The sequence below is a fragment of the Heloderma suspectum genome, chromosome 1 (genome assembly GCF_057233095.1).
Source record: "Heloderma suspectum isolate Gila_16-S chromosome 1, 16-S_ref, whole genome shotgun sequence".
Taxonomy (NCBI): domain Eukaryota; kingdom Metazoa; phylum Chordata; class Lepidosauria; order Squamata; family Helodermatidae; genus Heloderma; species Heloderma suspectum.
Window position 1 is genome coordinate 153645188 of NC_139458.1, and position 26526 is coordinate 153671713.

General features: G+C 43.8%; 1 protein-coding gene across 1 annotated transcript in view; it reads left to right on the forward strand.

Annotated features, from left to right (window-relative positions):
* The first annotated feature begins 308 nt into the window (after positions 1–308).
* The window catches only part of PDIA5 (protein disulfide isomerase family A member 5), a 211270-nt gene continuing 185052 nt past the window's right edge, over positions 309–26526 (forward strand). The window contains exon 1 of the mRNA XM_084807405.1: positions 309–431. Within this exon, the coding sequence (XP_084663531.1) occupies positions 348–431 (84 nt within the window). The 5' untranslated portion in view covers positions 309–347. The remainder of the gene's footprint in view (positions 432–26526) is intronic.

Sequence of the window (26526 nt, forward strand, 5' to 3'; positions counted from 1 at the left end):
GCATACATCGCTCGCTGCTCTTTGTGGCGCAGCAGACGCCTTTTCCACAGAGCGCTCTCGGCTCCCCCTTTCTCATGCAAACGAACTGCTGACCGGAGACTGCGCGCGGGCGTTCTAACTCTTCTCGCCACCTGTTTCCTCGCCCTACCGCCCAGCCAGCCGCCCACGCCGGAGAAACTACAAGCCCCAGCACGCACCGCGCCGCGCCGCGCCGCGCGCTACTCCGCTTCAGTACAGGAGGGCTTTTCCCCCATGGATTGCGCATGCCTAGCCAGACGTGGCAGCCGCCGCCGCCGCCGCGGCTCGTTCTTCCAGCGCGAGCGGGAGTAAGAGCTGGCCGGGTGATCATGGCTCTGCTCGGGCGCAGCTTTGGGAGGACTCAGCGCTTCGGAGGGAGAATGCGCTTGCTGCTGCTCCTCGGCGCCCTCTTGGTGAGCGCTGCTTTCTCGGGGGGGGGGGTCTGCTCCAGGGGGCGTTTCCTGCAGGACGCGGTGGGAAGCGGGGCGAGTGGTCCAGAGGCAGTTGGCGTGGCACGGGACGGCGTGGGGGGGGGGCTGGTTTGCGGGGAGCCCGGCTGCGTGCACAGCTTGGCTGTCAAGGAGAAGCCGCAGGAACAAGTGGCTTAGGAAGCCCCGGCACGAGCAGAAGTTAAAACTTCTTTGGCCTTCGGGAGCGTGCAGGGGGAGGGAGAAGCGCCCCTCCGCAGAGGAGCTGCTTGCCGAGGCTTGGCGTTGCTTTAGAGCCCGCTGCGCTTGCGGGCGCGCATTGCCCGGTGGCCGCCGAGTCGGAGGCAGAAGCCTTGCTACTTACTCCAGGGCTGTAGCTGCAGCTGGGCTTAACCCGCACGGGTCCTTCTCCTGGCTTAACTGCCTCAGATTCTCCGGCTGCGCGTTGTGCGCTGCTGCTCCTGGGATGATTATACAATATATAGCCATCCTCTCCAGTGGCACCGCTAGGTTTTCTTTCTTGTGATTTTGCAGTGGGTGTCAATCATCCCCTACTTTCTGTGAGGGCAGTATGGTTATGGTAGTTCAGATTGTTCGCTCTGGACTGAATTTAGTGCAAAATGTAAATACGCGTATTCCTCCTCCCCCTTCTCTCTCTCTCTCTCTCTCTCTCTCTTTTTTTAATAATGGGCAACATAGAAATGAAAGTGGTGATCTGAATTAATCATAGTAAAGCCAGTTGTCTTCTGTAATATTGCTAGATTAGTTCGTAACTGCAATCTTGTGCATGCCTACTCGGAAATAAGTCTTTTTGAGTTCAGTGGAACTTGGTCCAGATAAATAGGACTGCAGACTAAATGTAATGTGTTGGTGCTAGTGCTTCAAGCTGCTCCCCCAAAATGAGTTCAGCTTCTGTGCACATTTACTTGGAAGTAAATCCCACAAGGATCAGTGGGACTTATTGCCAAGTAAATGCATACAGGCATGTTTATTACTTTGCAATCCTAGCTTTGTTTCCTCACAAGGCAGTCTCAGTGAGTTCAGTGAGACTTACTGCCTTGTGTGTTAAGGATTGCAGGCTTTTTTGTTTAAAAAAAAAAGTCTTCAGAGTTAGGGGGAGAGAAGACTAGAGAACAGACTATAGAGAGAGTCTGTACTGCATAAGAAGTTACAGATATACTTCCTCCTGAGAGATGGGGTGGCAGAAGGATAGAGGATTGACGTTTGAGGCATGCATGGGTGCTCAGTTCTGTCTGTCCAATGCAGTACACTTCTCATTGTTTGCTTTCCAGTTCCCTTTATTATCCTTTTTCCTACCACAGTTTCAAAACAAGAACAGTTGGGGTGTGTGTGTGTGTTTTCCATTTCCGCTGCAACTTTGTAGAGTTCCTTTTTATGACCTCTCTCTACTCCCAAATGCCTACTAGTATCTCAGTGAAGGACCTGAATTATCTGTCGAATAAAAAAGGAAAGGATTAAAAAAAAGTTTGAAGAACATTATTCAACTTACCCACATTAGTCTGCCATACTAGATCCCCCCCGCCCATTAGCTGTAAATAGTTAAGCTCAGATTACAATTTTATATGGGAGAGATCTGAATGGGTGGTGTTAAAATCAGAAGCAATTTCAGGAAAAATTATTTCTTTCTTTCTCTCTGCCTCTCACTCTCTCTCCCCTCCCCCCCATGCCCTAAGATTTCTATATGCATAGCTGCACTTTGCTCAATAGATTTCATATATGAAGGTGTTGAGAAAATCAAGAACACTTTGATGTTCGGGGCATTGAGTGAAAAAGCTCTGATGACACATACAGAAATATTGAGGTATAGTATAATCTGAATGCAAAGAGCACCACAAACTGTTTAATAATGCTAGCTGTTAAAGTGGAGCTTTTTTCGTGGTGGGAAAAAAGCTTTTAAAACTCCCTTAATTGATTCTGTAAAGAGCTTAACATGAATAAGTCAGAAGGTTGTTTAACATGGATGCTTGCATGAATTCCTCTGTTTAACTTACTGGGTGGAATTAGACTTCCTTCTGTCCCTTGATAAATAATCATAACCTGGGTAACCTCTTAATTTTCTGACATCTGCTCAGTCAACAGAAGTGCACTTCTGAAATAGAATGAGCTGGCTGCAGCAAACAAAATGTATTGTTGTGGTCTGGCTGGTTACCCGGCATCCTTACACCTCCCCATACATCTAGAAGCTGCATGCACTTAATACAGTAGCCACAAATGCAATGCAGGATTTTCTATCCCTGGAAAAAGAGAGTTGGTTGGTCTTCACTGACCTCTTGCCTTTAGCACATGCCTTACATCTGTTGGCTTGGAAGGAAAAACAAAAACCCAAGCAAAAAGCCCTAACCTATTCCTAATGTGTGCAGCCAGCTATATGGTGCCAACAAGCTGTGTCCCTGAAGCTAAAAAGGCAACTGGTGTCTGCATTAATTTTATAAATGACATAATACAACATGATCCTCAATGGCACTAGGTGATGTCAGCCTCATTCTGGTTCTTGCAAACAGCTGAAGAGGTGGCAAGCCTATGTCTGGACTGTACCACTGCAGGTGGTGGATCACATGATGGAATATTCCCCATGAAAAAAGATTCCTATACATAGAAAACAAGCACATTAAGGAGAAGGCTTCAGCAAGAACCCTTTCCCTGATATCTGTTTTTCTGTGCATAGAGACTTTTTCTTTTAATGAAAAAGCATACAGTCTGAAGTAGTACATTTGAAACGCCAGTTTACTGCCTCATCCATTCTTTGTGACACATGAACTACTGAGAAAACAGACTCTGGCTACTTCCATTGCTTTTTTATTAGGATACCTTAAGACCCTGTGTACAGATATCAACAGGAAAGGTTGCATGAATGTTTTTTTTCCTGTGAAAGGTACACATTCTTCCAGTCAGCTTCCAGAGTTTTGTCAAAAGTCTTAATTGAAAAAGAGTTTTGTTTGTGAACTGTTTCCTCATAACGGATGTTATTGCCACCCTGGACAGAGCATGATGACTGCACGTTCAGTAATGGAGCTGGGATTAGAGCTGCACTGGTTAGATATATGGAACTAAACATTACTTAGACCACATCTGTGAAATCTTACAAGGATTATTAGCAGGCGTGGATGTGGTCTCTGTTTAAGTATCATTGTTAGTTCTTCCTCCCAGGCTCCTTGATGGCATTACTGTACCAGATTCCCACTGTTGAGCCTTCCTGTTCCTCCCTGCCTCTCTTCTTTCTTACTGTATGTGAAGACTGGTTGTCTTTTAATACTTGGGTCTCCAAGTGCAGCTTGCAAAGTGTTCTCATGTACAGGCTGTCCTACTTGTGTGGTGACAAGGCTGATAATAAGATAGTGTTATATTTTCTTGTAAAAACATAGTTTACATTGATCAAATTTTGTTACTCACCTGGATTTTTTCAAGAAAATGTTTGTTTGCCTTTATAGGGTGTAGTGTTTGTAGTATGCATTGCTTTTTAAGACATACTTGGCAGAGCCTTGTTAAATGAGTCATATGATACAAGCTGGGTCTTCCAGTTATAAACCTGTGGAATGCTGCCTTCTGAGGATGGCTCAGTTTGGTGGGGGTGGGGGGTATTTGACATGGACAATTCTGTTACTGTGTGGGACAGAGGTGTCTGTTTACTCTGTAATGAAGCTATGTGATACATGTGCTGTTTTAAATAAGACAAAGGGCATTCACTATCTTCTGTGTGGTTTAGGGCACAATCCTGTGCATGTTAGAAAGAAAAAAATAAAAAGTCCTACAATTCCCAGGGAGCATAAGAGCGCTGTTGGATCAGACCAAGGGTCCATCCAGTCCATCATTCTATTCACACAGTGGCCAACCAGCTGTTGATGGGAAACCCACAAGCAGGGCGTGAGTGCAACAGCACCCTCCCGCCCATGTTCCCCAGCAACTGGTGTACATAGGCATACTGCCTCTGATACTGGAGGTAACATATAGCCGTCAGGACTAGTAGCCATTGATAGTCTTCTCTTCCAAGAATTTTTCTAACCCCCTTTTAAAGCCATCCAAATGGGGGGCCATCACCATATCTTGTGAAAGTGAATTCCATAGCTTAACTACTCACTGTGTGAAGAAGTACTTCCTTTTATCTGTCCTGAATCTCCCACCAGCCAGCTTCATGGGATGACCCCTGGGTTCTAGTATTATGAGAAAGGGAGAAAAATTAGTTGTAGGACGTTTTCTGTCTAAATATGCATAGGATTGTGCCCTTAGATGTTTTACAATAATGGTTACCCTACAGTCATCCATACAGTTTTGTAATCCTGTTTTTTCTTAAATGCCTGCTAGGTTTTACAGTTTCAAAAAAAAGAATCTGAAAGATGAAGAACCAATATCCTATCCCAAGATTAATATTTGTAATCTATCCCTCTTCTTGAAATGGAGCATTTTTTTAACCTTTCCTTGTCTAAAATTCCTACAGTGGCCTCTTGTTTTTAGGGCTTTAGCATAGGAGTGGGCAGAAGGTAGACTGGGATCTACTGGTAGGTCTCTGGGTGATTTGTGCTAGATCGCCAAGCATTTCTGACTCCCAATATTCAATCCAAAATTGGGTTACCTAGATGGAAGAAGCTTGGGGGCAAAACCAGGAATGGATTTTTGTGTGACAAGACTGTGAGCTCAGTTCTGGAATTGAAAACAAATTCCTGTGCTCACTATGCAGTCAGAGGTGCCCTTTCTCTTTACTTCTAAGAATATGTTGACACTTGCAACTCTCCATTGTTGGATTTTGTGGGATTAGTTTCAGTTGCTGTGGCCTGATGACGTGGACAAAGTGCTCGCAACAGTGTGAGCGACCACATCCTCTTGATCCCTGCCCCTCCTGGCTAATAAAAGCTAGCCGAGGAGGTATGACTGGGTAGGTACAGGGTGTGGTGAATATTTCTCTGTAGGAAGGGGTGGTTCCTGCTGTTCTTAAGGAGGCTGTAGTGTGACCATTCCTGAAGAAGCCTACTTTGGACCCAATGGTTATAGACAAGTACCGCCCAGTTGCAAATACCCCTTTCTCAGGGAACGTACTGGAGAGGGTTATGGCGGAACAACAGCAGGGACTCTTGGAGGATACTGATTATCTAGACTCATTCCAGTCTGGGTTACAACCTGGTTACGGGACTGAATCAGCCTTGGTCGCCCTGATGGATAAGTTTTATTGAGAGAGGGACAGGGGAATTGCAACCCTGCTTGATCTCTCATCAGCTTTTGATACCATTGACCATGGTATACTCCTGGATTGACTCTGTAGGATGAGCATTGGAGGCACTGTGTTATATAGGTTCCGGTTTTACCTGCAGGGTCAATTTCATTGGGTGACCATTCCTCAGCCCCTTGACAATTGAGCTATGGGGTTCTGCAGGGCACCATCCTGTTTTACATCTATATGAAGCTGCTGGGAGTCATTAGGGCATTTGGAGACAAGTGCCACCAGTATGCTGATGACACACAGCTCTATCTCCCTGTGACATCTGAATCAGGAGAGGCTGTGCAAGTCCTGGATCAGTGCGTAGACTCAGTAACAGGCTGGATGAGGGCCAATAAACTGAAGCTGAATCCTGGCAAGACAGAATCCCTGTGGGTGGGTGGTTCCCAGCTCTGGGATATAGGCTCATTGCCTGTTTGGGATGGGGTTGCACTCCCTGAAAAAGATCAGGTCTGTAGACTGGGGGTACTCCTAGATCCATCACTGTCACTGGAGGCCCAAGAGGCTGTGGCGGCTTGGAGTGCCTTTTATCAGCTTTGGCTGGTTTGCCAGCTACGGCCTCTCTTGGGGTGTGTTTCCACACTATTGCCTTCACTTCTTTTCCAACTTTGTTGCACTGTTTCCCTAAGCACATTTTTTCTCTCTTGGGTTTCCATGTCCCAAAAGGACCCAAAAGGACCCAGTCTATCATCGTTCTATCCTGGTGGGTTGCGCTGTTTCCACAGAGCCCTAATCGAGTTACTCTCTTAATGGCTGGGTGGAGCCTTTTTGGAGTGCGTTGGGTCTGCTTACCCCCTCTGTTCCCCCCCTCCTGTTTCCGATTCCCCCCTTCCTTGCCCCCTCTGCCCCACTGAAGTTTCCCGCTCTGGCCAGTCTCCTTCTTGCCTTCCCAGCCCTTTTGTTTTGCTTTAGAGAAGGAGCAAAAAATCAAAGTACTGTGTCTGGAGCTTCCCCCCCTTAAATCTTCCTTGTTGCCCCTAAAACAGAGATTGAACCACAATTGTGCATTAACAAAGGGGCGAAAAAATCAAAGCGCTGTGTCTGGAGCATCCCACACCCCTTTAAACTTTCTTTCTTGCTCCTAAAATGGGTGCTCATGTGTGCATCTTTTCATCTCTGCCTGACTGCTCCCTCCAGGATCATCTCCCCCTCTCCTTCACACAACTTCAGTGTTCCCGCCTCCTAGGCCATGTTTCCAGGACAACAGAAGGAGAAGCTAATGGAGGAGTATTCTCCCCCCCCCCCCGCTTTCTCCTTTCCCCTGAAAGTCCAGATGCACCTGCATTTCAGGAGCAAGTCTCATTGAGCACAATGGGAGTTACTTCTGAACAGACAGTCATATACTTGTGCTGGGAAAAAGGGAGGGGGAGAACACACAGAGAGAAACTAGCCCCCATTTTAATCCAGAGGACCTCAATGACCACAATGGGAGTTACTTCTGACAAGACAGTAATGGCTTTGTTGTGGGAAAGAGTGAAACCAGCCCCCATTTTAACACACAGGATCTCTATTTGGAAGCCGTGAAGGAGTTACGTCCTAAGGCAGTAGACTGAAGCCTTAAGGACCAAAGCCTTTAATCACATTTAAGGAATTGGTCTTAAAAGTGTGCCATTTCAGTTGAGGGGGAATCTCTGTAAGTTCTAATGTAGGCATTCAAAGGCAAGCCTCATTCAGCACAATGGGAGTCACTTCTGAGGAGACACTAATGGGTTTGTTGTGGGGAAAAAGAGTAGTAAAGACAAAGACAGAATCCAGCCCCCATTGTAACCCGCAGGATAGGGAAGCTGCTAAGTACTTTCGTCCTAAGGCAGTTCATTGGAGCCTCTCTTGGTGGCTTAAACGCATTTAAGCAATTGGACTTAAAAGTGTGCCATTTCAGTTGAGGGGGAATCTCAGCCCCATCCACAGCAATGGGAGTTACTTCTGGGGAGACACTAATGGGTTAGTTGTGGGAAAGAGACCAAAACCAGCCCCCATCTTAACACACAAGATCTCTGTTTGGAAGCTGTGAAGGAGTTACGTCCTAAGGCAATGGACCGAAGCCTTGAGATGGAGATCGCACTTAATCACATTTCAAGAACTGAGGGCTTTGATATGTGCGGTGTCAATTGAAGGGCTTCTCTGTCATTTCTGTGGTCATTGAGAGGGCAAGCGTCATTCAGCACAATGGGAGAAAACACCCCTTGACTGAGGTGTGCTTATTTTCAGTGAATGTTTTAAAAGTTGGTCCCTCGGCATCCTGCTCCAAAACGGCAATCAAACTTCCGGAAAACAGGGAGGAAAAGGGTTGGGTCACTGAGGTCAGAGCGACACACCCACAAAAGCCAGGCTACATGCCCCATGGGCAGGGCTAAGACAGCGAATCCAGTGTGATTGTGGAAACAGGTCAGTAATGGAGCCGCCATAACCGGGGAAAAGTCGGACTATAAGCAGTCTCAGAAGAAGTGGTTTTTCAGGAATAAAATGTGACACTGGGGCTGAATGGCCATGACGTCATGGAACCACAGAGACCCCATGGAGCAGGCAGGTTAGAGTAAATTGCTGGTGGAAACACAGCCTTGGACAGGGATAGCTTGGCCACAGTGGTATGGACACTAGTAACCTCGAGACTGGAGTACTTCAATGCACTCTATGTGGGGCTGCCCTTAAGGCTGCTTCAGAAGCTGGAGTTAGTGCAGAATGCAGCAGCTTGGCTGTTGCCAGGAGATGCCACTTTTCAGCATGCAACTCCTCTCCTGAGAGAACTGCACTGGCTGCCTATTTGGTACCGGGCCAGGTTTAAAGTTTTGGTGGTAGTGTCCAAAGCCCTAAACAACTTGGGACCAGGTTACCTGAGGGAGTGCCTTCTTCATTACCAGCCTGCCCAATCTCAGAGGTCATCGGAGGGTGTGCTCCTGGTGGTTCCGCATGGACCTATGGCCAGTCTGGAGTCCACCCAGGGAAAAGCCTTCAGTGTGGTGGCTCCTTTCCTATGCAGCTCCCTGCCTCTGGAGGTCAGGCAGGTGCCAACACTGGGTTGTTTTCGGCACCTCCTGAAAACAGCTCTTTTCCAGGAAGCCTTCGTTGGTCAACCAGCCTCTGTTTTATTGGCACTCTGTCTTTTAAAAAATAATTTTAATATGTTTCATTCTATCTTTTGTTTATGTTATCTCCTGTTGTTCACCGCTCTGGGATCTGTTTAGACGTGGAGTGGTACACGAATGTTGTGAATAAATAAAAATTTGCACCTGCCTGGCTTTAGCTGGTGGATCTTTGGGTTCTGGTGAAAAATCAGTAGGTGCCACAAGCCTGCAGTCTGCCTGCCCCTGCTCTAAGGTTCTCAGGCATGGAATTCTCAGAAGCTCTGTTGTTGTTTTTCCCTTTCAGAAATGACATGAATATGCTACTCCGTGCCACTGTAGATTGTCCATTTTATGAACTGTCCTCCATTTAGATCTATGTTTTCTTTACTCTGCTTATGCTGAGCTTAACATCCAATTTCTTTCCAACAGTGTGTACAATACAGTATTTCTTTTGAATTGTATTATTTGTTAATTTGGCGGTCCATATTAGGTTGGCATCACCTTGAAATAGGTCAACTCATAATTCAATGCATATTTGACTATTCTTCAGTTACTTAAAGTAGCATAATGGTGCAAGCCCTATTTGAATGATTGAAAGGAATAAGGGCTGTTGCAGCAAAACAGATTGAATATTTTAGACAAACATGTTTTAGCTTTACATTTTCATTAAATGACTGCAGATTGGGTGTAATGTTAAGCATGTGTATTTCTTCCCCTCCCTGCCCCACCCATTGCAGGATCTGAGTCTTACAACTGCAGTTTACGAATCAGCCTGGAAGGAGTCTCTTTCACTCTCCCCCCTCCCCCAGCCAACCCCCTAGGGGTCACCTTGGAAAAAATAATATCTTATAGCCATGTGTGCAAGGAGGTGATTTGCAACTAGACAAACACTGAGTGATTTGCAGTGCAGTCCTATGTATGTTTACTCAGACCCACTGTGTTAATTAGGGCTTACTCTCTCGTAATGTGCTGTTTTTCCTTTATTGCGCTTTTGAGAGTTTGCATATGGTTGACTGGAGATTGTATTGTTGTACTAAAAGGACACTATCATACTCTGTTCTTGGTTTGAGGTGAAGTAATTGGAGTGGCTAATTAAACACTCTTGCCTGCCCCCTTTCTCCAAGCAAAATATTTAACCCTCAGATTTCTTAGAACCTGACTTTCAAAAGTCTTAGCTTTCAGTTACTTTAATTATTACTGTGTATTCTCCATACTCCTTGGAGTCAGACTCTGAAGTTGTCTCATGGTGGACATGCAAAACTGGAGGCTGCTTTCTGCCAGTTAAGCTTTTGGCTATTTGTCCAATGTAGCAAAGAAAATGAAGGGGTGGTGGTTTTGGTGTTTTTTTTGTTTTTAAAAACGAAACTACATTGTTGTAATTCTTGGCTTTCTTCTTCAAAAACAGAATGTACTGAAGTAGGACTTGACTTACGAATTTTTCAGGGAAGGAGCTATGTTGTTTTTGAAATGTTTATTCAAAGGTTTGTAGAATCTGGATGTCTGGAGATTGAACGAGTGTCTGTCAGAATATTTTATGTTCAGGGACATCTTTCTAGTACATAAGAGTTGGCCAAACTGGCTCTTGGAGTACCTTTCAATTTTAATTCCTTCTCTTGCCATCATAATTTGCTTGCATTCACTCCTTCAACAGACCCCATATAATGTTAATTTTCTAGCTGACCAAATGAAGAGCAACCCTGTTATCTTGCTTCTTGACGCCCTGATCTGGCAGTGTAGCTGTAAAGGAAATGAGATATTCTCTTTAGTTTCTATCTCATAAGGTTCTTCTCTGCTCTTACTACATTGCTTTGACATAGCTGCTTTTTCTCTCAGAGAGAGGGAGAATGTGGTTTTTCCTCAGTCCTTCAAGTTGTTCACCAAACATAAAAAAACTTGTGTGGAAGCTCCACAATCGAGGCACATAGATGACACTATGCCTTACTGAAGGCATAAAAGCAGAGACCAGAGAAAAGACGGCATGGCACAATCTGAAGGAAGTAAAAAGTTGAGGTTCACTTTTTAAATGCCAAGAGGCATGCCAGTATTCTTGGCCCACAATTCTCTTAATTTTGTAATTTGCTTGCATTCACTCCTTCAACAGACCCCATATAATGTCTGTTATATTATAATGTCTGTTATATTATATTATATATACATTATAATGTCTGTTATATTATAAGAGTATATATTATGTCTGTTATATTATAGAGTAGATTAATGCTACCATTTTTAGGTTGTGGCTAATGTAATGGAACTCTGTGTGTGTATGTATACACGCTTTCATACAAATTGGATCCGTGAATGCTCTAACATGTACAGCTCACATGTATTGGGAAACAATGTGTTGCCTGCTTCCTACTACATATTTCAGAGGTTTTCTGAGCAGCATTCCTGACACGTTTGAGATGTGTCAGAGCAGTCATATGTAGTGGTCAAAATGGCCATGTGCAATCTATCCATTGACTCTTGGCATTGTGAAACCTGATGTGGAAAGTAGGTGATTCTTGAAGCTGAAGTTGGAAAATCTGAATGGGAGAGGGACAGGTTGTTGCCAGTAGGAACTTAAAGTTCTTTAAGTTATTATTACCATTAAACGGGTTTATGTTTTCAGGGCTGACTCTACCATTAGGCAGAGTGAGGCAGATGCTGTGGGGAGGAGAGCTGTGGTAAAGCGTTTGAGGACAGAGCTGTATTTACTACATAGTCTGATCTGAGCCTCCTAAGAGATCCTGCTGCCCTCAGGTGCTGTGAAGGATGCTGTCCTGTCTCCTGTGTTGAAGAAAGATCCAGCTGCCAATTGGTTGCCTTTTGTAAATGGAAGGCGAGGTGGCATCATCTTGTCCTTCACCTGAGGCAGCAAAATGTTTTGTGCTGGCTGTGCTGGCTGTGTATGTTTTGAGCCTAACCATGGTTCCATGCAAGTAATTCGTACTGACCTGAAGCTTGATTCCAGTTGCGGTGTCAATCCTGATTGATTAGTTCTAATAAGTATGTTACAGCCTCTTCCTACAAAAGTTATATGGACAATATTTAATGAAAATTTTCCCCTTGATGAAAAAACAAACAAAACCAATTGTGGTTGCGGAAATCTCAAACTACACTAAATCAAGAGGTTAACATAGTTTGCAATAATACCATTAACCTTTAGTACCTTTTTGTAAGGATGGTTTGATTAAAATGTGGGTTTCAAACACCATTATTAATCGAGGTATCTGTTAAACATGTCAAGCAATTAGTGCTTTCAGTACTATTAGCATAAAAAACCAGTGAATTGTTTATGACAATTACTGTGGTAAGTCTGTTAAAAATTTTTTATTGTAGATGTCATTGGAAATTTCTTCTGGGTTATTTTGGTACAAGTGGAGAGTTCTGGATTAATTTAAAGATTTCCCTTTTCTTGGTGTTCTAAATAGAGTAGGGTGAATTTTGTACTCTGGTTTCTGTAAAAGTCAGGCTATGTTAGTAGAGTGTCTCCATAAATTGGAGAACATATTTCTCAGAAAGACCGTTGAGATATGATGCGGGTGAAGATGAATAACAGCATTCATATATATGAAAGGCTGATAGCAGTGAGTGCCAGATGGTGGGTCATGTAAACACTTTGTGCAGGTCACCAGATTTCCAGTTGTGGGTTTTAAGGTCATAATGGTCAAGAGCTGAGGCAGACTAACTTACATGCCCCAGTTAAGGGGCAACAAGTAAGCCAGAAAAAGAGAATCCCATTCATAGATCCTGTGAGTTTAAAAGGTGCAGGAATAACTATGCCGTTACCATAGCTATTCTCAGTAATTTGGAAAGCGGTGTATACATGACTAAGAAGTTGGTCGGTCTTGCATTGCAACCCTATGGATGATGAGTTGGAAGTTAGCCTTGTTGAGTTCAGTGGGGCTTACTCGCAAGTAAGTGGGTATAGGATTACAGTCTACATCACTTTTCCCAGATGGAGCACTAAGGCTGTAATGTAGTGAGTGACTTTTACAAGGTACCCAGTGAATCTGTGGCTAAAAGAAGTGTGAACCCAGAAATGCTAAGGCTTAAATTCAGTATTGTAGCCACTAATCCGCAGTCTCAGAGACATAAGTTCTGGCATAGTTTCTTTTTATGAATTCTAATGGTTTGCTTATATAGCCAGTCAACCTAACAAACCTTTTTTGCTCACCTGGAGATTGGATTTATTTATACAAGGAAAGGAGTGAAAGCAGTTTACAAGTGAGGAAAGGAATCTCTGGGTACTTCTTTCCTCTTCGGTTTTCCCATTTGGAATGGGAGGCTGTATTTTTACTTAGATGAAGGAAAGATTTAGGTTATCCATCCTAGAAGAGTATCTAAGAATAGATGGACAGTAGAGCAGTTAACTGCTTAAGGAAAAAGAATCTGTATTGTCAATAATAGCTCTTAACATTACCTAAAATGTCAGGAATAGTTTAGAAATGATTGGCTTTGTTTAGGATCAGAGAGGTGGATTTGAACTTTAAAATATGCCTTCCAGCTTTAAACATTTGACTGTGTGTGCAACATTACATAGCTAAGAAAGAATGTTATGGGGCATCCAATGATAGGAGAAGCCCACCATTCCAACAGCTATTGTTAGCACCTAACTCACGCACCGTCCATTAGAGATGTGTGATGCAACATTAGTCTTATTTGGGGGATAGTGAAACAGTTGACTAACATGACATGGGTTAGTTGGCAGATGGATGCACTTTAAATTTTAGAAACTTTAGGTTCCCAATTTTCCAGTCTCTTTTGATGGTTTACATATTGATTCTCACAGTGTGATCCTATACATGTCTACTTAAAAATAAGTCCCATTGAGTTCAGCGGGGCTTAGTCCTGGGTAATTAAGTGTAAGATTGCAGCCTCAATGCTATAGGATGCGGTCCTCTGGTCTGCAAATTTTATTTACAGGAAGTGATGAGCTTTTCAGTGCAATGAATAATGGGTCATAAATGGTTGGGTCCTTCATCTTATAAATGTTGGCAGTATCCAGTGCTGCTACTGCTGCACTAGCAGGAACGTCCATTAGCACAACAGGAAACTAGCACTTGCTAGTGCAGTTGGAAACTAGACAAAACTATCGCTTCCAGAATGAGACAGGTCAGTGGAGCTTGCAGAAAGAAGCTCTGCTGACTTGTTATATTCTGGAAGTGGTAGTTTTGGCTCGTTTCCTGGGTTGCACTAGCAAGCGTTAGTTTCCCACTGTGCTAGTGGATGTTCCCACTCGTGTAACAGGTTTGGAGCTGGTGGATTGCTAGCATTGGATACTACCCATTCAACTTAACTGCCCATTTTTTGTTAGGTTTGTAATAACTTGTAAATCACCTACATGTTGCAAGTAAGAATAGCCTTGAAGTGGGGAAGATTCACACAACTTGGTGCTTGGATTTTTTCATGCTACAAACAGCATGAATAGCATCCAGGTTAGACTACTGTAGTAAGACATTGAACGTAGGACTGTCTTTGAAAGTGTTAAGAAACTTCAATTATTAACTAGTTCTAAGGACTGTGATCATGTCACCTCAATGATAACTTCACTGGCATCTGGTTTGTTTCAGAGATCTTGCTCTGGCTTTTTTAAAGCTTTAAATGGCCTGGCTTTAAATATCTGAAGGACCATTTTTCCCAAATGAACCTGTCAGTTGAGGTTATCTTTTGAAGCCCTTCTCTCTGTGCCCCCACCTTTGGAAATTAGGTGGTTGGCTACCTGAAAGAGGAGCTCTTTTGTGGTGGCTCTCAAACTCTGGAATTCTCTTCCTAGACATGCCTGCCTGGTACCTGCTCTTTCTTAGGTGCTAGGCAAAGCCCACCCTTTTCACACAGGCTTTTAGTGGGATCTTTTTCTTGGTTTTAAAATTGCTTTAACCCCCCCCCCCCCCAAGGACACTTGTCCAAAGACAAGGTTTCAATCTTGCAAATAAATTACATGGGTAGCTAGGTTGTCTATTAACTTTTGTGGACTCATTTGCAAGCCTGTTTTAGCTGCTGCTTCAAAGGAAGAGGGAGCCTGTACATATATGTGTTCTGATCAGTGCTGGACCCTACTACTCCTTGCTTGTTCTTGGCTCCCTGGATAAATCGATGAGGAAGGGAAGTCTTAATTTATTACTAATTGATTGATCTCACCAATTAAATCGATGAAAGCTTGCGGCCCTAAGTACCACTGCTGTAATTCCCTTAGTGCCAGCAGTATTTGGATCTTAAGGACACACACCTCAGTTTATTTTTTGAAGGAGGCCAGGCCTATCACTCCTCCCCTCCTCTTTCTTTGTGACATATACAGATGTATTGACTTGTTTTTTAGAAGAGGCTTAAACCCACATGCCTTTTCTTCCCATTTATTTTCCAAGCTAGCACATAGTTCACTTTTCAGGGTGAAACCATTGGCAGAGGCAACTGAGGCTGACAGTGCTCAACTGAAATCAACGTCGATAGCTCTTTTAAATCAAGATCCTCTGCAATACGTGGATCTGCCTCAAACTTGTTTATTTTGTTGAAGACATTTTGTCATTGGTATTTACACTGAGAGAGCATTCCATGTTCTCAATTTTATGCAAGAGAAACTATTAAAATGGTCTTCTAATGCTGAGGGGTAACTTATATTGTAAGTTGTAAATTACTTTATGCTTTAAGAAACTGACCGCTTAATTCAGGAGAATCAAAAAAGGCACCTATTTTGTAAGGGCGCTTCCTGATGGAGGGCTCCTAGTGTTACTAATGAGAAGGTACTGGGTAGCTATTTGGTCTTTTTCTTCTTAATGGATGTTTAGCAGTAAGAGAAAAGACAGAAAACACGGTGGGAAAACATGGAAAGCTTCTGAGGGGAAGATGTTGCTGTCTGGAGCCCCTGTAAAATTTTGTGAATGAGGCATGGTGATTGCACGATAAAAGCCTTGTCTGGAAGTGCCCTAAATGTATGTAAATTTAATACAGCAATCAATCGGTGAAATATCAGACAAGTGAGAAACACTTCTTTTCAATTGGGTGACAGTCTTTTCAGCACGTCAGAACTTCCAAAATAATTGATTTTTCTTTCTTTGGTAATCTGGACTAGCCTCTGTAGCAGTTAATATCACTGACAGTGACCTGTTTTATTGTAACAAGATGCCAACATGGGCGAATTTCCCCATGGGGCTTTTCATTGTGGTGGCAGCCGCCATTTTCAATATTTGGAACGCGGTGGGGTGAGTGCAGTAGCTTCTCGTTTTGTACAAACCTGGTGAGGGTGGGTTGTTGGGATGGTTGACAAACCACCTAGAACCCATTAGGGTTGTGGGTGGCTTGTCAACCTCTCCCCAACCCCAACCAGGTTTGTATAAAAACGAGAAGCTAAGGCCTGCCTCCACCAGGCCCAGAACATTCAGAATATCAGCTGTTGCTATGGTGAAAAACCCCACAGGGAATTTCACCCATGATGGCTTCTTGTTACATGTAAAACGGGTCACTGTCATTGATATTAACTGCTATAGAGGCCAGATTACTAAAGAAAGAGAAAATTACATGCAAAATAGGCCTCTCCCTTTCCCACGGGTGTTATGCAAATGCTACTGATCTTGTAACATTCTTCTATATAGATTACTGTAGTTATTGCTGTTATTGTGGTGATGAAGATGCTTTGAAAAGCATTAGCAACAGGGGTGATATGCAGTATCAAAATGATCAAAATATGTTTATAGACAGTTTAAATAATCAATAAACTGTATACGTTGTTTCCTTTGATTATAGCATTTTCCCCCATTGAATTCAGAACAGGACTAGAATAAGAGGGAGTTGGGGGGGGGTGTAAATGTACTTTTATTCAGCCAAAACACACTCCCATTTTTCAGAGACAAGAAGCAAACTACAGATTAGGGCAGACTGACATTCCAGAAGCCCTGCCTTCTTTTAAAATCAATGTAGGAAACTAGAAAAATTATGCATGAAATGCATGACAGAAAAACAAACTAAAGATTACGATGCTAATCCCAAAACTGAGAGCATTACTGTTATCAATTTTATTACCTTCTGTTTTTTTTTTCTCCAATTGGATGTTAATAGCTTCATCTGTGTATATCAAAAGAGATTTTATTTTACATGGGGACAGAGCTGCTTGAGAATTAACTATGGTAGTTAGGGAACTTCCGCATGAAATTATTGAACAAGACTTTATCAGTAAGTTTGATTCTGTTCATTTAGGGCTTAATCAAGATGAGCATTTATCTCCTAATATGTTATATTAGCATAGCAAAGCTAGGAAGTCTGTATTATCAGTAATTATCAGTGATATTATATTGTCAGTATTCTGATCTTGTATACATTTTGGCTTTGCCTAGAAATTATGCAAATAGTACCTTTTCTCATTTCATGACCTACATGCCCAAATGTTTACAGTTTTCTTCTCTGTACCCATGTTCGTGTAATAAATATGTAGAATCTCTGCCAACTATGGAATAACACACAGAGTTCACAGTGCTCTGTGAACTGACAGAGTAGTGGCCTCTCGTTCACAAAAGCTCATTCAATCATAAATGGGTTAGTCTTTAAGGTGCCAAGGTGCCACAAGAGTCCTGTTTTGATTTAAGAGACTGCAAGTTTGAAAGCCAAGCTCTTGCTGTTGACATCGCCCCTTACAAATGCCTGTAGGAGAGCATGTGTTGAAGTAGACTCTTGCTTACAAATGTTTATACCACAAGAAATGTGTTAAGGTGTCTGTTTTTATCTCTGAGATTATTTCTGTGTCTGACGACTCCCACAGTTGGTATGTCACTGTGAAGTATTTTGGGGTTCAGCGCTATTCACAGTGCATCTGTTTCAGCATTTCCATGCTGCAGTTCTTTACACATATATTGTCCTTTGATATCCCCCAACTGTTTCTTGGACATAGAAATGCAACCATGTGGGCTGTTTTGGGGTTTTTTGGAGCAAATGCACGTGTACTTCCAAGAACTACTGGGTTGGTGGGACTTCGAGGAATGACCGTTTTCAGTGCTAAGTGGGGTGGATATGTGTGGCCAGGGATCTGCTGCTGACCTGTGTTCAAGGGCTGTTACAGTGTAATACATGTCTACTCAGAAATTTCTCCTTGTTAAGTGTGTATAAGATTGCAGCCTTAGTCTCTGTCTTTCCCAAGGTGTTCCTCTCTGGTTCTGTGTCCTTGGAGCTGCTCTGTTGCCTTTCTGTGCTGATCCTGAGTAGAAGCAGGAATTAACCATATGCCATCCTCTGGAATAATGACAGCCCAAACACAGAAGCTGCACCCCCCTGGCAATGGCCAGGTTGACAAATGTGTGAAGAGGTTTGTCTCGACCAGCCTTCCCCAACTTGGTGCCTTCCAACTGAGCTGGACTGAAACTCCCATAATTTCCAGCCAGCATGTACTTTCAGGAGGTGTTAACTTTCATGCTGGAAGTGAAACCTGAAAAGGGGCACAATGTATGCTGAAATCTAGATTTGACCACCACTTGTGCTCTTTTCAGTATCAGGTTATGCAAAATGTGCTGTAGCAGAATTACCTTTAGTTAATCAGCAAAAGACTGGCAGTAGTTGCAACTATAATCTTTTGTGCCTGTAACCTTCTGGCATAGACATGTGGCAGGGCTGCCAACCACATGATAATGCGCATTGTGAATCTGCTTGAAATCAGTGGCCTTTTGTAACTATGTTGGCTTCACGTTATCCTGGCTGTTAACTATAGGTAATTCTCATCAACTTGGAAGGGGAGTTATACAGGTTAATAGTTAGTATTGGTGCTGCATTTGAAGACATTATGTTCTATATATGCGCTAAGTATTATTAGGGGTAATTTGTTCCCATCCCTGATTCCCATTAGTGTGTTAATACACTCAACAAGTAGCTCTAGGCTTCCGTGGAAACTAATTTCTAGCAAGCAATAATATTTCATACGTGGATTTTTTTTCTGTTCATAATTGTTAAAATTATACAAATGTATTCTTTTTACAAATGGTATCTGGAACAAATATTAACCAGAATGTTAATGAAATAATATTATGCTGAGCTTGATGAGGAATTCAATTCCTCATTCATAGCAAGAAGAAAAATCTTTGTCGGCACTGGTAATTGACCATATTACAATCATTTGTTAATTAGTAAATAGTTATGCAGGTTTCCCTTCACTAAGCATTTTAAAATTGGCAATATGCAGCATAACTAATTGGCTACACAGAGCTTCGAAAAAACCTGTAGCAAAATATAGTACGGCTAGACTCGTGTTTCCTAAAACCCAACCTTTAACTATTGTGTGTTCATGGTAAGCTCCATTCAGTGTCTTGCTGGCTCTGTAGTTGCAATATTTCTTACACTGAAAATGAGTGACTACTGAAAACGTTACTTCAAATGGACTGTCTTCACTGGTTGTCATGTATATTGTTCAGACCCCTGGATAGGCTAGGATGTGAATGTGTTGTTGGGAATGAATTACCTCTGTCTCTAAAAGCCAGACTTTCTCAACCTGGTGTCCCCTAGATATGTTGGACTGCAACCTCAATCATCCTCAGACAGCATGCCCATTGGATGATGGGAGCTGTAGTCCCATCAGGGAGTTGCAGGGGTAGTGTCACACGTCGATCTTTTGGCATAAACGTATTCTGGGAAGCTGACACAAAACACCAGAAACAGTGAGAATTTTTATTGGTAACAAAATCAGGTTTCACAGATGAGCTTCTTGGCTCTCATGGCAAAGGAGTAACCAGCGTAAGAAGATCTAATTGACAGGGGATTTTAGCCCATAAACAAACCCTATGCCAAACATGGTGTTTCTATTCTGCCCTCTTGAGTTGATGTATCAAGCTATGTGACACCTCTGAAAACCCCTGCCCCCTTTGCTAGTTTCTCATTGAGAAGCTGTTGGCTTTCTTAACTGTAGTTTAGAGTTGCTTGGCTGGCTTCTTCTGTGGTTTAGAGTCGCTTGTCTGGCTACTTCATTTTCCATTAGCTTAGCACTTGGCTTCATAAGTTCACTCCTGCCTCCATGGTGCAGAAGCCTCTTGAGGCAGCACAACCACCATTGAGGCAAACATTTGTTCATTATTTGTGGAATCAGACGGCCGAATCCAACAGGGTGCTTATGCCCCTGCCGATTCTCTTAAGCCCTGCCAATTCCACTGCACAAGCGGCCCCCGCCACTTGTGCAACATTGACTGAGCACTTCTGGAACAATCTGAAATAAGCGGAAACGCTTCTGCTCCCTATGTGAGCTCTGAGGAAGCAGGTCGGTGGAGGTCACATAAGGGACCTCCGCTGCTCTGCCACCTTCCAGGAACAAGCATTTCTGCGCTAAATCTCCCTTGAGTCAGTGGTGGGTCCTGCTTGGCGATGGAATAGATGGGACCCATCACTTGTGGAAGGGAATGGGTGGGGGCGCATACATGCCCCGTTGGCTTCTGCCCACACATAACTGCAAACCACATTCAGCATTTGTGGTTTGCAAATCAGTTTTAAACTACAGTTTCATGTTCTAATTTGCTGGTCCTTCACAAACTCTCGGTTAAAGCCAATATCACACTAGCAGAAATCAGCTAGTGTGACAGGACTTTCTCCTGCTCTCCCTCTCCCTGCAGCCATCTGGGCCACTTGAAAATCTGCCCAGAGGGTTTCCCAGCCCTCAGGAGTACGTTTTGAGGGCGTGTAGGGGGCTGTGCGGGGAGGGGGAATAGCTCTCCCTCCCAGTTCCACTGACAGAACCGTTTCCATCAGCTGATATAGGTTCGGACTTTAAAAATAAAAGAAACTGGTTTGGAGTGAGATCAGAATGCTATTATGTTTACTGTTATACCATATAATATCCATGGTTGGCCTCTTGTCTAGATTGCCACCCTGAAGCATAAATATCCGGACAAATGCATCCTTGTTTCTAGATGGGGCTAAAGAACTCATTCTGGTCCAATAACAGTAACAAGAGAGAAGGAAAAAACCCTCTTTAAAACTACACGGGTCTGGAATTTCGGGGGGGGGTGTTATTTAATAACTCTGAAAGAATGAAAAGGGTAAAGCTGCAGATAATATGAGGGCTGTTGATTAACAGCTGTTCCATGGTCCTTGCGACAGCCTAGAAATGATTAAGAAGCATATGGCATTTATGCTTGAGAGAACTTTCCCTCTTTTCCTAATGTTGATACACCAAAATGAGATCTTTTGCCCTTTCCAGGAACAAGGAGTGGTTTGATAAGATACAGTAGTGGCAGATCAGGCACCAGCAAACTTAGATTGCCCTACAGACAACAAGAGGCCAACCACTAACTGATTCTGTTAGTAGAATGACAACCATAGTTTCTTCTGACTAACTGAGTAGAGTAAAATAACTTCAGATTCATTGCAATTCATCAGCCTAGAACTTTTCTTTTATCAAAGAAAATACTGTCACAAAATATTTTCTGTAACAGCCCAGAGTTTTCATTTCATTTAATACATTTCTGTACAGCCCAATAGTTAAAGCTCTTTGGGTGGTTTACAAAGATTAAAAACCTTAAAAATACAATATTGTGCATAATATAAAAACAGTTTAGCTACAAACATACAAACTAGTGCTGTGCTGAAAATTTTTATTCTGTTTTTGGCATTTCATGGAGGGCTGGAGGGAAACGAAAAGTTCGGTGAAAGAGGCTGGGAGATGTGAGAATTTCGAATAATTTTCTCTTTGGGGAGGAGGACAAAATTTCACCTTACCCTTTTAAGTGTAGGTGGTGGCTGAGGGGTGTTCTGTCTTTCTTTCTTTTTAAACACCCCCTGCACTTGTAGGAGCCCAGGGCTCTTCTCCAGCCCAGCAGCTCTTTTTGGACTCCCAGGAGACTACATGACCTAGAATCATAGAAGAGTAGGGCTGGAAGGGGCCTACAAGGCCATCGAGTCCAACCCCCTGCTCAATGCAGGAATCCAAGTCAGAGCATCCCTGACAGATGGCTGTCCAGCCTCGTCTTGAAGGCCTCCAGTGTGGGAGAGCCCACCATCTCCGTAGGTAATCGGTTCCATTGTTGTATTGCTCTAACAGTCAGGAATTTTTTCCTGATGTTCAGCTGGAATCTGGCTTCCTGTAACTTGAGCCCATTATTCCATGTCCTGCACTCTGGGATGATCAAGAAGAGATCCTGGCCTTCTTCTCTGTGACAACCTTTCAAGTACTTGAAGAGTGCTATCATATCTCCCCTCAGTCTTCTCTTCTCAAGGCTAAACATGCCCAGTTCTTTCAGTCTCTCTTCATAGGGCTTTGTTTCCAGTCCCCTGATCATCTTTGTTGCCCTCCTCTGAACCCTCTCCAGCTTGTCTGTATCCTTCTTAAAATGTGGTGCCCAGAACTGGACACAGTACTCCAGATGAGGCCTAACCAGTGCTGAGTAGAGGGGAACTAGTACTTCCCGGGATTTGGAAGCTATGCTTCTATGAATGCAGCCCAAAATAGCATTTGCCTTTTTTGCAGCCACATCACATTGTTGGCTCATATTCAGCTTGTGATAGACAACAATTCCAAGATTTTTCTCGCTTGTAGTGTTGTTGAGCCACGTATCCCCCATCTTGTAACTGTGCATTTGGTTTCCTTTTCCTCGGTGCAGAACTGGGCATTTATCCCTATGAAATGTCATTCTGTTGTTTTCTGCCCAGCGTTCCAGTCTATCCTGATCACTTTGAACTTTGTTTCTGTCTTCCAAAGTATTAGCTATCCCTCCCAATTTTGTGTCATCTGCAAATTTGATCAGCATTCCCTGCACCTCCTCCTCCAAGTTATTAATAAAAATGTTGAAGAGCACTGGGCCCAGGACTGAGCCCTGCGGTACCCCACTCGTTACCTCTCCCCAGTTTGAGAAGGTCCCATTGATAAGCACTCTTTGAGTCCGATTCTGTAGCCAACTGTGGATCCACCGGATCGTTGTTTCATCTAGCCCACTTTGAGCTAGTTTGCTCATCAGGATATCATGGGGCACTTTGTCGAACGCTTTGCTGAAGTCGAGGTATATGATGTCTACAGCATTCCCACGGTCTACAAGGGAGGTGACTTGATCAAAAAATGAGATCAGATTTGTCTGGCAGGACTTGTTTTTGACAAATCCATGTTGGCTTCGCGTAATCACGGCATTGTTTTCAAGGTGCTTCCAGATGGATTGCTTTATCATCTGCTCCAGAATTTTCCCAGGGATGGATGTCAGACTGACTGGTCTGTAGTTCCCAGGTTCCTCCTTTTTACCCTTTTTGAAGATAGGGACATTAGCCCTCCTCCAGTCATCTGGCACTTCTCCCATCCTCCAGGATTTCTCAAAGAGAATAGACAGCGGTTCTGAGAGTTCTTTTGCCAGTTCCTTTATGACTCTAGGATGCAGTTCATCTGGCCCTGGAGATTTGAACTCATTCAAAGTAATTAAGTGTTCCTTGACCATATGCCTATCGATCTCAAGCTGCAATCCTGCTCCTTCAGCCTGTACTTTGCCTTTGCCAGGGGGATCATAGACCCTCTTTTGGGAGAAGACTGAGCCAAAGTAGGAATTGAGCACCTCTGCCTTTTCTTTGTCATCTGTTATCATTTTGCCATCCTTATTTAATAGCTGAACAACCATTTCTTTCCTCTGCCTTTTACTATGCACGTAGCTGAAGAAAGCCTTTTTGTTGTTTTTAACATCCCTTGCTAACCTCAGCTCGTTCTCAGCTTTAGCCTTCCTGACGCCATCCCTGCAATTCTGTGCTACCTGCCTGCACTCTTCCTTTGTTACTTGGCCTTCTTTCCACTTCCTATATGTATCCTTTTTTGTTTTCAGGTCATCCCTAAGCTTTTTGTGAAGCCGCATTGGCTTCTTCTGTTGTCTTCCACCTTTTCTTCTTGTTGGAATTGTTTGTGATTGTGCCTTGAGAATTTCCTTTTTTAAAAGCTCCCACCCATCTTGGACTCCTTTTCTCGCTAGCGTTGCTTGCCATGGGACCTTACTGATCATTGTTCTGAGTTTATGAAAATCAGCTTTCCTAAAATCCAGGGTACGCGTTTGACTACACTCAGCTTTTGCTTCCCTTCGAACCAAGAATTCAAGTACAACATGGTCGCTTTCCCCCAGAGTTCCTGTAACTGCTACTTGATCCACTAAGTCATCTCTGTTGGTTAGGATCAAGTCAAGGATAGCCGATCCTCTAGTTCCTTCCTCTACTTTCTGTAGGAGGAAGTTATCCACCACACAAGTCAGGAACAGGAACAGGCCACGCCTTGTTTCACCTTGTCCTCTCCAACAGGCATTCAGGAAAGGCTCCGGGGCTGCAGAAGCTTCTTTGCAGAACAAGAGCAATTGGGGATTTTAGAGCTTGAGAAGAATTCTGCTTTTCCTTGCAGTGAAAGAGCAAGCATGATAAGCATTTTTGTAAAGCTCTCAAACTCCCAGTTGTTCTTTGCAAAGAAGCTTTTTGCAAAGAAGCTTCTGCAAGCCGGCAGTTCTTCGTGAATGCCTTTTGGAGAGGGTGAGGTCACATGGTCTCATGGAATTTCAAGAAGTGCTGCTGGGCAGGAGAAGCCTCTCATGCTGGGGGTGTTTTCAAAGTAAAATAAATAAATAAATAGAAAGATCCTTCAGCCACCTCCCAAACTTAAAAAGGTATGTGGACACCCTGTCCTCCTCCCCAAGGAGAAAATTCTCTGAAATTCTCCCCCTCCCTGTGAAAGAGGCAGAAAAAACAATGCTTTTCGCAGGGAGAGAAAAAATTCCTGAAAATAAGGGGAAGGATTCAACACAACACTAATATAAACAGTCAGCAGACATGCACACCCAAACAATATCCCATGACCTGATTAAAAAGCTGCCAAATACCGGGGACTAGAGGATAGTCTTAACCTGGCACTGAAAAAATAACTATACTGGTGCTAGGCAGGCCTCACTGGGAAGTGCATTCCATAACTGGGGGGCCATCATTGAAAAGGCCCTCTCCCTTGTTGCCACTATCTGAGCCTCCTTCGGAAGGGGCACCTGTAGGAGGGCCTTAGACGAAGAGTGTAGTGTACAGGTAGGTTTATGCCGGGAGATGCATTCTGTCAGGTATTGCGGTCCCAAGCTATGTAAGTCTTTATAGGTCAAAACCAGCACCTTGAATCTGGCTCAGAAATATACAGGCAACCACTGCAAGCAGGTCAGAATCTATGTTATATGTTTGGACCTTCTTGTCCCTGTTACCAATCTGGCCATCCCATTTTGCAGAAGCTGCAGCTTCTGAACCCTGTTCAAGGGCAGCCCCATATACAGCTCATTGTAGTAATGTATCTTGGAGGTTATCAGCATAGGTGACTGAAGCCAGGTTATCCCTGTCCAGATAGGGGTGTAGCTGGGCCATCAGCTGAAGTTGCTAGAAGGCACTCTGTGCTACTGAGGCCACCTGCATTTCAAGTGGCAAAGATGGCTCGAGGAGAACCCTGTAGCTACAAACCTCTTTCAGGGGGAGTGCAACCCCATTCAGAACAGGCCGAGCATCTTCCATCCAGTCAGAAGAACCACCTACTAGCAGCATCTCGGTCTTGTCTGGATTGAGCTTCAGTTTATTAGCCCTTATCCAGTCCATTGTTGCAACCAAGCACCAATCTAGCACATCAGCAACCTCACCTGATGAAGATGAAAAGGAGAAATAGAGCTGCTTGTCATCGGCATACTGATGGCAACACACTCCAAAACTCTGGATGACCCCACTCAGCGGTTTCATGTGATGTTAAATAACATGGGGGACAAAACTGACCTCTGTGGAACCCTATACTGGAGAGTCCATGGGACCAAGCAATATTCCCCAAGCACCAACCTCTGTAGCCAGCAATCCAAGTAGGAGCGGAACCACTGCAATGCAGTGCTTCCCACTCCTGACTCAGACAATCATCTGAGAAGAATACCATGGTCGATGGTATCAAAAGCCACCGAGAGATCAAGGAGAATCAACAAGGTCACACAACCCTTATGTCTTTCCCAACATAGGTCATCATACAGGGCAACCAAGGCTGTTTCTGTGCCAAAACCTGGCCTGAATACTGACTGAAATGGATCCTGATAATTGGACTCATCCAAGAGTATCTGGTTGGCACCCCCCCCCCCTTTAAGGACCTTGCCCAGGAAAGGAACATTTGCCACTGGCCTAAAGTTATTAAGTTTTTCCTTGTACAGGGAGGTCTCACCACTACCTCTTTCAGGTGTCCCAGGATCACTCCCTCTTGCAAGGAGGCATTGATCAACTCCCTGGCCCAGCTGACTGTTCCTTTCCTGCCAGTTTTTATAAGCCAAGAGGGGCAAAGATCCAACTGGAAGTGGTTGCTCAAACTTGTCCAAGCACCTTGTCAACGTCCTCGAGCTGCACCAACCGAAACTCATCCAAGAAAACAGGAAGGCTGTGCTCTGAATACCTCACCTGATTTATCTGCTGTAAGTCCTGGCAGATGCAAGATATTTTATCTTGGAAGTGCCTAGGAAGTATATTACAGTGGGCCTCAGGTGGATCCACACCATCCCTTGGGCCAGCATGTAGTAAGCTCCAGCTAGGCAGCACATAGAGCATTTAATAGAGGCAGCAAAATGTTGTTTCTTTGCCACCCTTACTGCCTCTGAATATATATATGGACATAGGCACACACCAGTGTTCAACTGCATCCACTAGGAGTTTTTCTCCTTCTGCACTCAAGCTGTCTCCTATTTTGCTTCATGGCTCTCAGTTCTGGAGTATACCATGGAGCCATAGGAGCGAAGAGGGCGCTCAGGAGCTATTATGTCAACCACCTGGTCATTTCTACATTCCACAGATTGACTAGGATTTTGACAGGAGCATCAGCCATGTCAGCTGGATCCCCCACCGCCGCCGCCTGAGCCCT